The sequence below is a fragment of the Coregonus lavaretus genome (genome assembly GCF_964263955.1).
Source record: "Coregonus lavaretus genome assembly, chromosome: 4".
NCBI classification, from domain to species: Eukaryota; Metazoa; Chordata; class Actinopteri; order Salmoniformes; family Salmonidae; genus Coregonus; species Coregonus lavaretus.
Window position 1 is genome coordinate 51,704,434 of NC_139991.1, and position 18,185 is coordinate 51,722,618.

Sequence of the window (18,185 nt, forward strand, 5' to 3'; positions counted from 1 at the left end):
ACTAGCATTTGGCCAAGTTTGCACTGTTCACTTCATTTCTAAGTAGGGGAACACAATGACGTCATAGGAAAGAGGGACATGAATGTAGACACACACGGCTGCTCTCCCCAAAAATGACCTCTTCTGTTTGGAAACACTGAAATCTGAACACACGTATGTACAGTAGAGCTTTCTCTTATGCCAACGAGCCAGTCAGTTGTAGTCCGCTCGTTTGCTCTCTGTTCATTTATTTTAGGTCCCATTTCATGGCATTTTCATGTCATCTCTTGTTTATCAATCTTTCAATTCCATTGTGCTTGTTGCCCCTCTACATATCATTGATATTAAGTTGTTCCCTTTGAAACTGGCTGAAGATTGTGTGTCTGTGTGATAAATAATCCAATCTCTATTGTATCCCTCATGATCTGAATGGAAGTGGTCTCTTCTCTCTAGTTACATTGGCTTTTACTGTAGGTTATTGCACAAAAATTGTACAGAGCTTCTAATCAAACCGTGTCCCATCACTTATTTTTTTGGACAGTCATTTTTCTATGGCAGACCCATTCTAGGCATTTGATGTCTATGCTTTGGAGCCCTATGATGTCATATGTGCTCTTTGGCACATCTGGGCCGAGGGTTCCACTCAAAGCTAACGAATGGAGACTAAAGTGTGTGTGTTGAAGTGACCGAAAGAGAGAGAGAGAGTGTGTGCGCACTAGGAGGATGTACAGGTATGTACATATAAATAGAGAGAGGGTTGTATTAATTCTAGTAACACAAGGCAGAGGCAATGGGGGTTAAGCTCTGCTGTTTGATTGACAGGTCCAGGAAGGTCCTCCTGTTTTTGGAGAACCTTCCCATGATGGGGATAACATCCCAGTTTTTTGGGAGATGATTTGGAGTTTTGATGCTTACATAATGTCTTTGTTGACTACCGATGTCAGATTTTTTATTCACGAATGGAAGTCTTTAATGTCAATTGATTACCCTAAAACTGAATGAAAAGCAAAAACACAGTCTGAAAAATCAAAGATGGTTTTTGATGATGCTATGTGAAATGTGGTTAGTTCGATATGAGGAAAGTAGTGGCTGTGGAGGAAGTTTCCAGGTCTGTAGAGGTGTAAGTGTTTGTACCTGGTCTGCGCTATGACATGGTTGCTGAACCAAGTCTACCCTGAAGCGCAGCACTTTTGTAGTAGGACTTGACATGGTTTCTGTTGAAAGTGAATGGACCGTTACCCTGATCTGAATTAAATTCCTGGCTTAGCATTCTCTTTTACTTTACTTTAGAAAAATATTGTCATAAAAAAAGTTAACTTTTTTGTTTTGGGAGTAGGAAATATTTTCTAGTAATATAAAATGTCATTTATTATGGTGACAAGAGATAAAAGTAATAGATTAAACAGATTTGTTTTTCTCAACTTTCTAATTGAATATTTCTTTTGAATGGATGTGTGTGATTGAGCAGATGATTAGAGACAGAGGTGAAAGCCTTCTGTTGTAAAGGAGCTGTATATACTGTAACTGTAAGATATTGTATATTCATTCTGCCTGGTGGGAATAAGGGTAATGGGTGTCGCTAGCAACCCAGAGCGTTTTTCTGTCTGTCTGAGCCATTGTTGGCTTCAGAACACACAGCTGAAGTGAAGGGGTAGGGGTGATATCTTTGATTTAATACAAAGGTTCATTAAATATTATATTTATTTGGAATAATTATCCAAACTAATCAGTTTTAATGTAATGGAGGTTGTTGGGGGACGCTGAACGATCCTTATGAGCTAACAAAATGGCTTCCGACAATACATTGCTGATGTGATTTCTCCTGTAAGATTTTTTTTCTCCCCTCCTAAATAAAATGTATTCATCAAAGTAGACAGAATCTGGTCAATGGATCCTTGCAAGTTTCCCTCTGAGTTTCTACCTTCAATATGCCCTATGAATTAGACATGTTATTTTGAATGTGCAATTACTGATTTTCCACAAAATAAGACAAGCAGACCATATTGGTACACTGACTTTTAATGTGTTGACGAAGCACAGTCCTGTTGGACAGACTCATTCCACCCACAGCAGTAAGATATAAGATACAGGACGACGTTATCACAGTGGGATAGAACACACACAATCACTCTGCCCCGTCTCCACACCTCTCATTTCCTCTCCCCTCTCCTCTACATGCTATTCATCAAGCAACCTGCTAATACTCAACAAATCCATCAACAGGGATTTCATAACATTCACTTATTTATCAAGTTTGTTTTTAGTTTTAATGTTTCATTGTACACATACTCAGTCACTTATTCGTAATAATTTAATATTCAGTATTCATACAATGTCAACTAACCTGTAGACAAGTGGAAGCACAATTTCCATAAGATGCACCACATAAGATACACAATCACTCATGTAAGATATGTCCTATTTACTCTTAAATCAAAATAAAAATATATTTTATGTATTTACTTTTCCTAAGACTCCAGGGTGTTGTGAAGGGGAGGGGTGGGTTTGTATGAAGTGAGTATGATATGGATACTGAAACGGGTTTGTGGGTATGCTAATGAGTTTAGTTTTTTTACTGTTGTCATGTCCAACATGTACTATTATTACCAACAGGGTCATAATACAACAAACCACAGACCGTCAACTCACATCTCTCACACAGCAACGGAACGCATGAGTAACATGGGAGGTGTACTGTACAGGCGTGTGTATAAGGCTCTATGCATAGACCATCACTGATTGGGTTGTTAGTGGTTTAAATCTGATGTCCTCACTCACCCCCGTGACCACTGAGAGAGGAAAAAAGGAAAGAACAGAAAAGAAAAAAAGCTGATAAATCATGCCAAAATTGAAAGTGCCACACCATCACCCCAACACTCATTACACAGTTCCAATGATATTCAACATATTTCTCAGAGGTTCTCCTGCCAGTGGTCTTGGAAACGCTTTGCGAGTCAAAAACCTAATCCTGGGCTGGTTCAACACATTAAAATATAATTCTTGAACACAACTTACATTTTTCAACTTTCCTTCTGAGGAAAGGAGAAATGATGCCAGTTAACAGTATTGAGACACACCCTTTGGGCCTTGTCTGTCTCCTCGCCTCCTCTCAGGCTGAGCATCTACTCTGAGTCTAGTGTGATTGGTGGACAGCTCTCATTAAGCTGTCCAATAATAACATATTGCACTTCCTATTTAGATCCCGCCTCGCTATGGTACTGAGTTTCACTAGTATGGAAGTGGTTCATTGACAAATGGGAGAGGAGAAGAAGAGACAGACAGACGACAATGTTGGGCCACAGTTTTTAGCGGAAGACCCTTGAGTTCACAACTCCCCCAGCACCTGTGGCATGGGTACAGAGGTTGAAGCAAAGAGAGCAGCATGTGCCTTAGGGAGCTGGTTGTGGAGGAGTTTACACTGATATACACCAGATCACAGTTAGTCTGAGCACCTGAACGTGTGTCATTGCATGCAGATACAGTAATACAATACATCATCATCATGGTTAGCACAACATAAGAGTGGGCCTTCAGAGTGACAGAAGGCCTAGTGTCTACAGAAGGGCGTAGGACATAGACCCATGGAGATAAAGGGGTTGGCAATTTCTTATTTCTTCGCTCCCCCTCTCCCTTGTTTAGAGGGAGGCTGTTGTGGAGAGCTGCTGAGGTCTCTGATTGGTGTGAAGGATAGTGAGGTTTGGTGGAAGGGGATGTCAGAGGAGGGGGGCTTCTAGGAGTCAGAAGGAGGCAGGGGGCTCTCAGGGCGAGAGGGCCCACCCTTGCATGGCCGGCTGTTCGTTGAAAAGAGGCAGAATAAAATAGAAAAATAGAGGAAAGAGGACATAATGAAGCCAGATGAAGCGAAGGACGAACAAGTGAATGAAACATAATGAGAGAACATTTCCCCAAACTCAGAGGCTAGGAGTCACTGTTGTGATATTAGATATAAAAGGACACAATCAACGTATCATAATAAACAGAATACACAATCTAAGTGCAGTGAGATAGATACCACATTACATTGTGACACATTACAGTCATTGTTGGTTATGAAATGTAGATTTTCTCTAGGTGTTTTTCCTACTTGCCCATCTATGTCAGGTGTGTCCTAGCCTGTGACTTTAGGGACCAGTATGGATCATGACGATCATAGAAAATAACTCTGTTTTTCAGATGCAGTTATCTCTTCTGATCCACTCCCCCTTGCTAGATAGACGGATAATGCATCAACACATAGAATAGTGTCCAACAGCACAAAAAAAACATCATTATCAATATCCAAAATGATCAAAAAAATCTTTCAGATATGAGAGGAAGAAAGAGAAATACCCATCTGAAGGGGGAGGGTGAGAAATAACATATTTCAGCATAGCATTCTTAACCCTCTCGTCCATATTTGCTGAATCCACCCATGCATATCCCTGTCCATTTAAGTGTGCGACTACTTACAGGTGTACAGGTCCTACAATGGACCTTTATATGCAGAGGAGGGTGAATGCATTTCTGTGTATTGGGGGTATACAGTGTGTTTGTGTGTGTATGGTGTGGGTTTGTGCGTGTGTGACGTGACCGTGTCATTTAGTAGAGAAGGAAGAGGAGGAAGAAGGATCTAGGTCAGATCTAGGTAGGTAGGTTGCTCTGCAGTTCTTGGTCTCTCTGCCATGGGATAGGCGGTGGGTTGGAGGGAAGGGGGGCTCAGTAGTTTAGTGGGTTGGTGAGGGAGGGGGTCTTCGGCTGCCAAGAGGACCATGGATACACACACAGATGAACAGACACACAGACACAATCACAGACAAAACACAGAGACAGAGACAGAGATGAGTTAGGACTGTCATTCTGTCTGGGTATCATTCCCCCCACGGGCAAGCGGTAATACTCAACATCACTGTACACCATACAGTCAAGTATACTTACACTCTTTTGTAATTGCACATTCAGCTCCCCTATTGAACATCAAATTATATGCAGGCTCTTTCTCTCTCACACACGCACAAAGGTCCGGTAACACGCACGCATACACACACATTCACAGCTTCATGGGACAGTGTGGGAGATGACAGCCAGACAAAACAGGTAACACACTAACATACAAGTCTTTCCTGCAGATTTGATTGTCTTCATTAATGATTGTCTTAGAATAAATATACAGTATAAAGTTTCCATTGGTGACAAGCAGTTGTTTTGGGGCCCAGAAGAGGGCAGTATAGCTCCATTATATTATCATCCATAATATTCTCCTCTTTCAACCCAATCTGCATGCAAAACATGAGAGATAGAGGGTTGAATGTCAACCCTCAGGAGCTGTGTAATTATAATTGCTACCAAAGATATAACACATTTTATAATCTCCATAGTCGTTCTGCTATGATCTTCAAGGTTATGCTATCTTTACTTCACTATCAAAGGAGGGGCTAATTAGCATCAATTCTAAAAAACAGATTACAACTGTAGGAGACAGGGTGGCAGCATAACATAGATAATGACCGTCAGAATAGCTAGTTGGATAGACATTAACTAGACATTACATACCCTTTTCAAACCATTATTACCACCCACAGTATAGCCTTTCTAACAGCTTCCCTATCCTCTAATGAATCCTATGTTGACATCTAGACAGGAAAAACACAGAACAGGAAAGTGTCACGCCGCCAAACAACAAGGCTGGGGATGGGTGAGATGTCATGAGGCAACACACAACACTGACACAAACCCATCACCTTTGACTTCTGACCCCAAATGGGAAGCTCTGGTCAGGTGTGTGCGTGCACGTTTGCGTGTATGCCTGTGTGTGTATGCCTGTGTGTGTATGCCTGTGTGTGTATGCGTGTGTGTGTATGCGTGTGTGTATCTAGAGGAATCATCTGACTTTTTTCAACTCAAACCTATCCCAACTGAAACATACACCCTCAAACCAGAATAAAAGGATTTCAAGGATTTCAGTGGACAATAACAAAACCATCGTGGCACACACAGTGACACTAACACACTGTGAGCTGTGTGTGCTCATGTATGTTTGTCTGCAGTGCTAAAAGAGGCATTAGGGAGGGCTCAGAAAAACATGAAAGAAAAGGAGAGAGGGATTGTGGCATGCAGTGAGGTGACAGGATCTAAGAGAACGCAGCATGAGGAAGAGGATGATGAAGATGATGATGGTGAGTAGTACCAAACGTACCAGAAGCGTTAGTCCTCATTGGTCACTGATAGTGATTCTGAAAGAGGAACCATAGTCAACGGTGGGATAGAGGTGTGGTGAAGGAGATAGGGTGAGGAGGACAGGAAGAGGAGTGCAAACAAACTCATACAGGTTACAGTGCAGGAGAGACCCACGTCACATGACAAGGCTATGCTCTCACCCTGGACCATTCAGATTTGGACCATTATTTAGTGGTTGATTTCGGGTTATTGGTTCCAACATGGCTTAAAGTCATTGTGAAAGCATTATTAGGACGGTTGAGGGTATGTGTGAACGAGAGCAGTGTCAGGCAACGTGTGTGTCTCCCTCAGTAAGGCAAGCTGCTGCCCTGACCGTGAGTTCACATCAGATCAGTACAGTGTCCATTAGCTTACAACCACAGGCAAACACAAGGCAAACATTAGCAGTGCAGACACAGTTGAACAGAGAACAAAAAAAATCAAAGAATCCCACTCTCCCCTTTCTATTTCTCTCTCTGTTTATTGCCACATGGAGAGATTGAGTAGACAAGAGACACTATTCCTAAACTAGAAAGACTAAGAGCGTGGGATATAGGATAGGTCTCCACTACAAAACCATAGATTCTAGCAAAGGCCACTGCTAGTAAAAAGTGGTAAAAGTGCTTAAAGCTGTTAAGGTCTTTACAAGTATGGTTATATTAGTGTGTAGGAAATGTAAGTTGGTAATACTAAAAACCTTCTTGGCAGTAAGTAATGTCAGTAAAAAACAACGTAAGTAGAAAATATATCAGGTGTGTGTATACGTGTGTATACAGTGCCTTCGGAAAGTATTCAGACCCCTTGACTTTTTCCACATTTTGTTACGTTATAGCCTTATTCTAAAATTGATTAAATTGTTTTTTTCCCTCATCAATCTACACACAATACCCCATAATGACACAGCAAAAACAGGTTTTTATATATTTTTGCAAATGTATTAAAAATAAAAGATTGATATCACATTTACATAAGTATTCAGACCCTTTATTCAGTACTTTATTGAAGCACCTTTGGCAGCAATTACAGCCTCAAGTCTTATTGGGTATGACGCTACAAGCTTGGCACGGCTGTATTTGGGGAGTTTCTCCCATTCATACTCTGCAGATCCTCTCAAGCTGTGTCAGATTGGATGGGGAGCGTCGCTGCACAGCTATTTTCAGGTCTCTCCAGAGATGTTAGATCAGGTTCAAGTACAGGCTCTGGCTGGGCCACTCAAGGACATTCAGAGACTTGTCCCGAAGTCACTCCTGCGTTGCCTTCCTTCTGGAAGGTTTTCCCATCTCCACAGAGGAACTTTGGAGCTCTGTCAGATTGACCATCGGCTTCTTGGTCACCTCCCTGACCAAGGCCCTTCTCCCTCGATTGCTCAGTTTGCCCAGGCGGCCAGCTCAGGGAAGAGTCTAGGTGGTTCCAAACTTCTTCCATTTAAGAATGATGGAGGCCACTGTGTTCTTGGGGACCTTCAATGCTGCAGAAATGTTTTGGTACCCACAATCCTGTCTCGGAGCTCTACGGTCAATTCCTTCGACCTCATGGCTTGGTTTTTGCTCTGACATGCACTGTCAACTGTGGGACCTTATATAGACAGGTGTGTGCCTTTCCAAATCATGTCCAATCAATTGAATTTACCACAGGTGGACTCCAATCAAGTTGTAGAAACATCTCAAGGATGATCAATGGAAACAGGATGCACCTGAGCTCAATTTAGAGTCTCATAGCAAAGGGTCTGAATACTTATGTACATTTTATATAATACATTTGCAAACATTTCTAAAAACCTGTTTTCGCTTTGTCATTATGGGGTATTGTGATGAGGGGAAAAAACTATTTAATACATTTTAGAATAAGGCTCTAATGTAACAAAAAGTGGGGAAAGTCAAGGAGTCTGAATACTTTCCGAATGCACTGTAAGCAGTGTGTGATCTTGTATGTGGCATTGTTTTACTACAGGGGTGGGCTTTTGGAGGGGATCAATCTATGACATGCCTCTCGTCCGTCCTCCCTCTACCACCCATCTGTTCTCTAGCCAGCAGCATCTCCTGGACCTGACATCCTCTATCTATATGGATCTATCCTCTATCACAACATGCTCTCAACTCTCATTTACCTCCATCAACCCTCCTGGCGTCTTCATATCCCCCTTAGCAACACATAGCATTGACACTTCAGCTTGGATGTCATTTCCTTGTCATCATTCTCATAGTATCCCTTACAAAACCTCAATGGCTTGTGTCTGTCTCCCTGTAGGACCTATTGTAGTGTTATACATTGATAGACTTGGTTACTTTTGCGTTGAGATGTAACGTTTGGTTCGGTTCCACTCACCTGGGCACACCAGGGGGTGCACGGTTAGGCCGGGAGGGGACTGATGGGGGTGGCCCACTGAAGGGGTCCGGGGAGGCCCCCGGGCGAGAGGGGACAGGGGGGCCAGGAGGGAGGCCAGGCGCTGAGCCACGGGAGACAGGGCGACCAGGAAGACCTGGGGGAGCCCTTCTATTTGGAGTGGGACTGGCGGCTGGAGACCTGAGAGGGGGGAGGGAGAGAGGGAGTGAGAGAGAGAAAGAGAGAGAGAGAGAGAGAAAGAGATAGAGAGAGAGAGAAAAAGAGAGAGAGAGAGAGAGAGAGAGAGAGAGAAAGAGAGAGAGAGTGCATTGGCAGTCAGTTCTCTTACACACCAGCAGGGGAGGCCACAACACCAGTGTAACGAAACATTGAGGAGTGTCATGGTCATGGTAAGAAAAAACATTACTGAGCATCCAGTCCTCCTCCCCTCATCCTCTCCTTTCCATTCCCTTATTCCCCCCGGAACCATCCATATGTAAAATGTATGCACACATGACTGTAAGTCACTTTGGATAAGCGTCTGCTAAATGGCATATATTTTGTATTATTATTATTATTATTCAATTTTCCTGCTTTCCCTCCATCCGTACCTGCCCCCAGAGCAATTGACCTCCTTCCATCCCTCTCCCCCATTTCCCCACCCTCCTGCTCTCCCTCCATCCGTACCTGCCTCCAGAGCAATTGACCTCCTTCCATCCCTCTCCCCCATTTCCCCACCCTCCTGCTCTCCCTCCATCCGTACCTGCCCCCAGAGCAATTTACCTCCTTCCATCCCTCTCCCCCATTTCCCCACCCTCCTGCTCTCCCTCCATCCGTACCTGCCTCCAGAGCAATTGACCTCCTTCCATCCCTCTCCCCCATTTCCCCACCCTCCTGCTCTCCCTCCATCCGTACCTGCCCCCAGAGCAATTGACCTCCTTCCATCCCTCTCCCCCATTTCCCCACCCTCCTGCTCTCCCTCCATCCGTACCTGCCTCCAGAGCAATTGACCTCCTTCCATCCCTCTCCCCCATTTCCCCACCCTCCTGCTCTCCCTCCATCCGTACCTGCCTCCAGAGCAATTGACCTCCTTCCATCCCTCTCCCCCATTTCCCCACCCTCCTGCTCTCCCTCCATCCGTACCTGCCTCCAGAGCAATTGACCTCCTTCCATCCCTCTCCCCCATTTCCCCACCCTCCTGCTCTCCCTCCATCCGTACCTGCCCCCGGAGTTGTTTCCCCCCGGCCTCAGCCAGGAGTCGTCTACGGGTGGTGGCATGGCGGTGGTGATGGTGGTGGTGCTGATGTCTCCGATGATGTTCAGGGCCTCCTTCAGGGCGTGGTACATGCGGAGCATCTCGTCGCGGTGATGGGCCTGCTCCTGGGACTCCTCCATCAGGCTGTTCTGGTCCCCAGAGTGGTACAGGTTGGCCAGTAGCTCCGCGTTGATGAACTCCTTGGTCTGTGTGAAGGAGGGGGGAAGAGGCGGGGATTTGGAGATGTACGTTTTTGTTTACAACAATAACAAAGAGTTGCGGTGGAGATGACAGGTTTTTCTTCCTCCTTTGCACTTAGGCCTAAATTCAATCAGATCAAGCGTTAACCGGCGATAACAGACAGCCGCATAGTGGATGTTTTGGCGGTGTCGGAGGTGGAACTGCGTTGGAACCGTCAAATCGGTGAGCAGCTGCTTTTGCAATCATTGTCATGAAGCCAAACCCTTCCCACTCGTGTTAGAAGTTCAGAACGAGAAAGTGTAGTCATTATAGAAATATTGATGCTCAAATTGAAAGATCATTAAACAAAAGAATTAAGATTTCTATCATCTTAATCGAGGTGTAGAATACATCTCAGATTCCAGTGTTCAAACTTGTAAACAAGGCTGCTTGGGATTTCTGTTAATGCAACTTCGTGCAGCCAATGGCAATGTCTGCTTTAGGTGTAATGCCGGAAGCTACTTGTGGATTTGACAGCTCTAACACAGTTCCACCTCCGACACCATCAAAACGACCGCTATGCGGATGTCGGCTAAAGCGGATCTGATTGAATCGAGCCCTTATTTGATCCATTCTTGTCGCTGATTGGCTAGAGATTCCACAGGACTGCTGGTTTCCTAAGTCTAAACCAATCAGACACAGATTAAAAGACAATGATGAAAATCATTTTTGTATATATTTTTTTACATTTTTAGTCATTTATCAGACGCTCTTATCCAGAGCGACTTACAGTTAGTGAGTGCATAAATTTTTTCATAAAAAAATCAGCTGGTGTGAATCAGCTGGCCCTCCAGAAGATTACTTTGACACCACTAGTCTAAAGTGACCAATGGGGAGTGGGACTCACATTGTTGATCATGAGGTACATGATGGTCTTGGGCATGAGGTCCCTGACGGTCTTGTTGACGATGGCCATGTAGGAGTCCACCAGGTTGCGGATGGTCTCCACCTGCCTCTCCAGCTGGGGGTCCATGGAGTGCATGAAGTTATCTGAGCCGTTCTCTCCATCTCCACTGTCACTCTGCTGGTGGACAACACCAGGGAGGAGGGGATTAGAGGGAAGGGAAGAGAGGTGGACAGGGAGAGGGAGAGGAAGAGGGAAAGAGGGGGAGAATGAGATGGAAAGAGAGAGAGAGAGAGAGAGAGAGAGACAGAGAGAAGGGGGGAGGGAGAGGGAGATGCAAAAGGAGAGGGACAGGGAGAGGGAGAAAAGAAAGAGAAAGAGAGAAATATTGAGTGGAGAAAGAAGGAGCCCTCTCAGGGGCGTCATGCACCCCAAAATTCTGAGGAAGCACAAAGTACGTGAGGATGCCTAGAGGAGGGGTTCTGGAAGGGGGCTAGGTCCATACGTTTGAGAATTTTGCATTTTTCAAACACCGGAAACAGCTTATTCCTGCAATCTAGAGCCATAATCATTAGGCTTAATTCTATGTATATAAAAAAAATATATATGTATATCTAAGCCTACCTCTTGAGCTGTCTGTATCCTCCTGACTTGTGGTTCTTTTTTTAAAGAAACTAAATATGCTTCTCTGCATCTCTGCTAAAATCTGGGTAAAATAATGAAAGGAATGTGAGTCTTATTCAGTACATGTTACTAATCTTACCAGCAGGCATGCCAGCTAAGATAGTTAGACTAGCTAGCTACTCTAACTTAATAGCCTGAAATGGCTTCTTGGTAGATTGGGAACCTATTTGGCTAGCTAAAGTCAACTTCATAAAATTGCTAAGTGGCTAGTAGTATTACAGATAATTTTTTTATTATTATTATAATTGTTTTAATATACAGTATATGTACTTTTTTGTACAGGAAAAATCTGCCCCCTCTGAGCTCTCTAATCACAACAAGTAGTGAAACAATCCTTAATATCACAGATAATTAATAACATCCACTAAATAGCACTCCTAAACTGTCACTATAGAGAAATAATTTCACACTGAGCCAGGGCTCCACACAGTCGATGCAACGGATCCCTAACGGATCCGACAGAGCTTCATTTGTGTAGCTATCTACGTAGTTCTACGTACTTTTGTGTGGCTGAATTTTTGGAACGCCACGCAAATGGAGTTCCTTGGCTCTGTTTGCGTAGTCTGTGAAATCACTGTGGGGAGCCATTGGAGACAACATCTCTCTGTCTCTACCACTTTCTCTTGGCTCATGCCCCAATGCTAATTCCTTTATTTGCTTAGCCTATTACAATCAGATGGTTGTACTATACAGCTATAGCAGAACCCTGATGAGAGTGACATTTGAACTTCCTGGCCTGGTTCGAATGATGAATGACTGGGCTGTTGATTAGAAACAGCCAATGAGGCGAGACGAGAGAGGAGGCGCAGCACTGTATAAATCATTAGAGCCAATCAGAGTTCAGTATCAAATTAAATTGGCAACACTACAGATGTAGGATCTTAATTTGAGCCAGTTTGCTACAGCAGGAAAATAAACCTGCAGTAACAGGAAATGTGAATTATTATGTGGATTATAATTAATGGACATGTTTTGTAAGGGTTGATACATTTTTCGTTAGGGCAAATCAAGTTTGATATTTTAAAGTGGAAAAGACAAACTTTAGAAGCCTTTTTAAACCTCAAATACACTACAAGTTTGAAAAAGAGTGATCAAATTAAGATCATACCTCTGTAGCTTGAGCAAAGCTCTAGAGAAAACTGTGTAAAAGGGGTGAAGAGTTGGAATAGACATCAAGACACAAAGCACATACCTTGCCCTCCTTCTCCTATTGGGTCCAACAGCAACAAAGGACATACAGAGAGAGAGAGGGACAGGGACAGAGAGAGATTTACATTTTAGTCATTTAGCAGACGCTCTTATCCAGAGCGACTTACAGGAGCAATTAGGGTTGAGTGCCTTGCTCAAGGGCACGTCGACAGATTTTTCACCTAGTCGGCTCGGGGATTAGAACCAGCGATACTGGCACAACGCTCTGAACCACTAAGCTACCTGCAGCCCCAGAGATGGTGTTGAACATTAAATGACTGACTCTACTAGTACTGTGAAAGCAAACCATCATCACAATCAACAACATGTTTTGGACTGGTGGAGTTACTGACTAAAATGTGAAGGTCTATGCCAGTGTGTGTGTGTGTTTCGTACCGTGACGCGTTCAGGATACACTCCAGCTCTAAGGAAGGAGGCCTTCCACCCATCTATCTCCTCCTGACTCTCGCAGGCCAACTCCAGCTGACGGTAGTCCTTATATACATTCCTGTGGACACAGAGGGGCAACTCTGAGTGTGTGTGTGTGTGCAGGGGCATCATTTAAATTTGTATTTATTATGGATCCCCATTAGCTGCTGCCGACGCAGCAGCTACTCTTCCTGGGGTCCGGCAAAATTAAGGCAGTTATACATTTTAAAAACATTACAATACATTCATAACAGATTTCACAACATATTAAGTGTGTGCCTTCAGGCCTCTACTCTACTACCACATATCAATGACACAAAATCCATGTGTACATGTGTGTATAGTGCGTATGTTATCGTGTGTTTGTATGCAAGTGTCTATAATATAATTATAATATGCCATTTAGCAGACGCTTTTATCCAAAGCGACTTACAGTCATGTGTGCATACATTTTTACGTATGGGTGGTCCCGGGGATCGAACCCACTACCCTGGCGTTACAAGCGCCATGCTCTACCAATTGAGCTACAGAGGACTACTACAGAGGAACACTATGTTTGTGTTGCTTCACAGTCCCCGCTGTTCCATAAGGTGTATTTTTATCTGTTTTTGTAAATCTAATTTTACTGCTGGCATGAGTTACTTGATGTGGAATAGAGTTCCATGTAGTCATGGCTCTATGTAGTACTGTGCGCCTCCCATAGTCTGTTCTTGACTTGGGGACTGTGAAGAGACCTCTGGTGGCATGTCTTGTGGGGTATGCATGGGTGTCTGAGCTGTGTGCCAGTAGTTCAAACAGACAGATCGGTGCATTCAACATGTCAATACCTCTCACAAATACAAGTAGTGATGAAGTCAATCTCTCCTCCACTTTGAGCCAGGAGAGATTGACATGCATATTATTAATGTTAGCTCTCTGTGTACATCCAAGGGCCAGCCGTGCTGCCCTGTTCTGAGCCAATTGCAATTGTCCCTCTTTGTGGCACCTGACCACACGACTGAACAGTAGTACAGGTGCGACAAAACTAGGGCCTGTAGGACCTGCCTTGTTGAAAGTGCTGTTAAGAATGCAGAGCAGCGCCTTATTATAGACAGACTTCTCCCCATCCTAGCTACTGTTGTATCAATATGTTTTGACCATGACAGTTTACAATCCAGGGTTAGTCCAAGCAATTTAGTCTCCTCAACTTGCTCAATTTCCACATTATTCTTTCAAGATTTAGTTGAGGTTTAGGGTTTAGCGGATGATTTGTCCCAAATACAATGCTTTGAGTTTTTGAAATATTTAGGACTAACGTATTCCTTGCCACCCATTCTGAAACTAACTGCAGCTCTTTGTTAAGTGTTGCTGTCATTTCAGTCACTGTGGTAGCTGACGTGTATAGTGTTGAATCATCTGCATACATACAGTGCCTTGCAAAACTATTCATTTTGTTGCATTACAACCTGTAATGTAAATGGATTTGAACTTGTATTTCATGTAATGGACATACACAAAATAGTCCAAATTGGTGAAGTGAAATGAAAAAAATAACTTGTTTCAATAAATTCTAAAAAGTAAATAAAGGAAAAGTGGTGCGTGCATACAGTGGGGGGAAAAAGTATTTAGTCAGCCACCAATTGTGCAAGTTCTCCCACTTAAAAAGATGAGAGAGGCCTGTATTTTTCATCATAGGTACACATCAACTATGACAGACAAATTGAGAATATTTTTTCCAGAAAATCACATTGTAGGATTTTTAATGAATTTATTTGCAAATTATGGTGGAAAATAAGTATTTGGTCACCTACAAACAAGCAAGATTTCTGGCTCTCACGGACCTGTAACTTCTTTTTTAAGAGGCTCCTATGTCCTCCATTCGTTACCTGTATTAATGGCACCTGTTTGAACTTGTTATCAGTATAAAAGACACCTGTCCACAACCTCAAACAGTCACACTCCAAACTCCACTATGGCCAAGACCAAAGAGCTGTCAAAGGACACCAGAAACAAAATTGTAGACCTGCACCAGGCTGGGAAGACTGAATCTGCAATAGGTAAGCAGCTTGGTTTGAAGAAATCAACTGTGGGAGCAATTATTAGGAAATGGAAGACATACAAGACCACTGATAATCTCCCTCGATCTGGGGCTCCACGCAAGATCTCACCCCGTGGGGTCAAAATGATCACAAGAACGGTGAGCAAAAATCCCAGAACCACACAGGGGGACCTAGTGAATGACCTGCAGAGAGCTGGGACCAAAGTAACAAAGCCTACCATCAGTAACACACTACGCCGCCAGGGACTCAAATCCTGCAGTGCCAGACGTGTCCCCCTGCTTAAGCCAGTACATGTCCAGGCCCGTCTGAAGTTTGCTAGAGTGCATTTGGATGATCCAGAAGAGGATTGTATATATATACCCAACACCTCTCATCACCCCGAGAACACCATCCCCACAGTGAAGCATGGTGGGGGCAGCATCATTCGCAAGCCACTGTAGACACACTGGCTTTACTCAAAGCCCAAATAATGTATACTTAACTGGCTCACAACACAACTGATTGGCTCAAATGCATTAAGAAGGAAAGAAATTCCATAAATTAGCTTAAAACATCTGACATGAAAATATGAAATGTCCACTTAAGAACGTACCTTTGCTCCGTGTTGAACAGGGCAAAGATCTGCTTGCTGGACATGAAGCCCTTCTCCACATCCCTCAGCCTCAGGTTGTCCACCTGGAGCATGTACTTCTTCTCTTTCTCCTGCAGGAGGCAGAGTAAACAATACACAGGTTAGAGACGGTAGTCTAAAGTATGAACCCACACACACTCACAGAGACAGAGAGCGAGAGAGAGTCAGATAGAAAGAAAGAAAGAAAGAAAGAAAGAAAGAAAGAAAGAAAGAAAGAAAGAAAGAAAGAAAGAAAGAAAGAAAGAAAGAAAGAAAGAAAGAAAGAAAGAAAGAAAGAAAAATGTGTATCACTATGATTCAACCATCTAAAAGCACAAACAAATTCCAATGAAAAAACAATGTCAGAATTTTGGTTTAGTTGTCAACCAAATGTCTATCACTGCACTTTCAACCATTTAAAAGCCCAGCAAAGTTCAAATGTGAATACAATGTCAGATATTTTGTTTATTTATACAACAGATTAATGTGTATCCCTGTGCTTCCTCTAATAGCAGAACTAAATTACCTGGATTGCAGTTTACATTAAAAGTGCATGGTACAATTGATCAATGCGTTCGAGATTCTGCACAGATTATTACATAAATTGTGAAGATCTCCACAGACCTGAGATGAACTATGCATGCTATCTTGAACATGTACACTTTCTATGATTACATAAGAAGGCATTTATAGTTACAGTAACCTCAAAATGTGGCCATGAATGTTCCTCATTTTAAGTTTTAATGTTACATTAGTTTGTCAGATAGCCTTAACTTAAGGCTATTTACTGTATTACAAAAGTAATATTGAATTGTGTTGCCTTACAACCTGGAATTAAAATGGATTTTAGGGGGGTTTGTATCATTTGATTTACACAACATGCCTAAATCATGCCACTTTGAAGATGAAAAATATTGTTTATTGTGAAACAAACAAGAAATAAAACAAAAAAAAAACAAAGTCAATACTTTGTAGAGCCACCTTTTGCATAAATTACAGTTGCACGTCTCTTAGGGTATGTCTCTATAAGCTTGGCACATCTAGCCACTGGGATCTTTGCCCATTCTTCAAGGCAAAACTGCTCCAGCTCCTTCAAGTTGGATGGGTTCAGCTGGTGTACAGCAATCTTTAAGTCATACCACAGATTCTCAATTGGATTGAGGTCTGGGCTTTGACTAGGCCATTCCAAGACATTTAAATGTTTCCCCCACTTGAGTGTTGCTTTAGCAGTATGCTTAGGGTCATTGTCCTGCTGGAAGGTAAACCTCCGTCCCAGTGTCAAATCTCTGGAAGACTGAAACAGGTTTCCCTCAAGAATTTCCCTGTATTTAGCGACATCCATCATTCCTTCAATTCTGACCAGTTTCCCAGTCCCTGACCGATGAAAAACATCCCCACAGCATGATGCTGCCACCACCATGCTTCACTGTGGGGATGGTGTTCTCGGGTGATGAGATGTGTTGGGTTTGCGCCAGATATAGCGTTTTCCTTGATGGCCAAAAAGTTCAATTTTAGTCATCTGACCAGAGTGAAGGAGATGTTCTTCCATATGTTTGGGGAGTCTCCCACATGGCTTTTGCCGAACACCAAACGTGTTTGCTTATTTTTTTCTTTAAGCAATGGCTTTTTTTCTGCCCACTCCTTCCGTAAAGCTCAGCTCTGTGGAGTGTACGGCTTAAAGTGGGCCTATGGACAGATACTCCAATCTCCGCTGTGGAGCTTTGCAGCTCCTTCAGGGTTAACTTTGGTCTCTTTGTTGCCTCTCTGATTAATGCCCTCCTTGCCTGGTCCGTGAGTTTTGGTGGGCGGCCCTCTCTTGGCAGGTTTGTTGTGGTGCCATATTCTTTCCATTTTTTAATAATGGATTTAATGGTGCTCCGTGGGATGTTCAAAGTTTCAGATATTTTTTTAGAACCCAACCCTGATCTGTACTTCTCCACAACTTTGTCCCTGACCTGTTTGGAGAGCTCCTTGGTCTTCATGGTGCCGCTTGCTTGGTGGTGCCCCTTGCTTAGTGGTGTTGCAAACTCTGGGGCCTTTCAGAACAGGTGCATATATACTGAGATCATGTGACAGATCATGTTATACTTAGATTGCACACAAGTGGACTTTCTTTAACTAATTATGTGACTTCTGAAGGTAATTGGTTGAACAAGATATTATTTAGGGGCTTCATAGCAAAGTGGGTGAATACATATGCACGCACCACTTTTCCGTTATTTATTTTTTAGAATTTATTGAAATAAGTTATTTTTTTCATTTCACTTCACCAATTTGGACTAATTTGTGTATGTCCATTACATGAAATCCACATAAAAAATCCATTTAAACTACAGGTTGTAATGCAACAAAATAGGAAAAATGCAAGGGGGATGAATAATTTTGCAAGGCACTGTATCAACA

The 18,185-nt window shown here is 43.0% G+C and overlaps 1 protein-coding gene across 1 annotated transcript in view; it reads right to left on the reverse strand.

Annotated features, from left to right (window-relative positions):
* Positions 1 to 1,984: 1,984 nt before the first annotated feature.
* LOC311128029 (dynamin-1-like) overlaps positions 1,985 to 18,185 on the reverse strand; it is a gene marked incomplete at its 5' end in the record, with an annotated part of 70,979 nt that continues 54,778 nt past the window's right edge. Inside the window, 6 exons of the mRNA XM_084159969.1 lie at positions 1,985 to 2,768; positions 8,497 to 8,694; positions 9,713 to 9,954; positions 10,836 to 11,012; positions 13,101 to 13,212; positions 15,765 to 15,874. Of these exons, the coding sequence (XP_084016095.1) occupies positions 2,750 to 2,768; positions 8,497 to 8,694; positions 9,713 to 9,954; positions 10,836 to 11,012; positions 13,101 to 13,212; positions 15,765 to 15,874 (858 nt within the window). The 3' untranslated portion in view covers positions 1,985 to 2,749. The remainder of the gene's footprint in view (positions 2,769 to 8,496; positions 8,695 to 9,712; positions 9,955 to 10,835; positions 11,013 to 13,100; positions 13,213 to 15,764; positions 15,875 to 18,185) is intronic.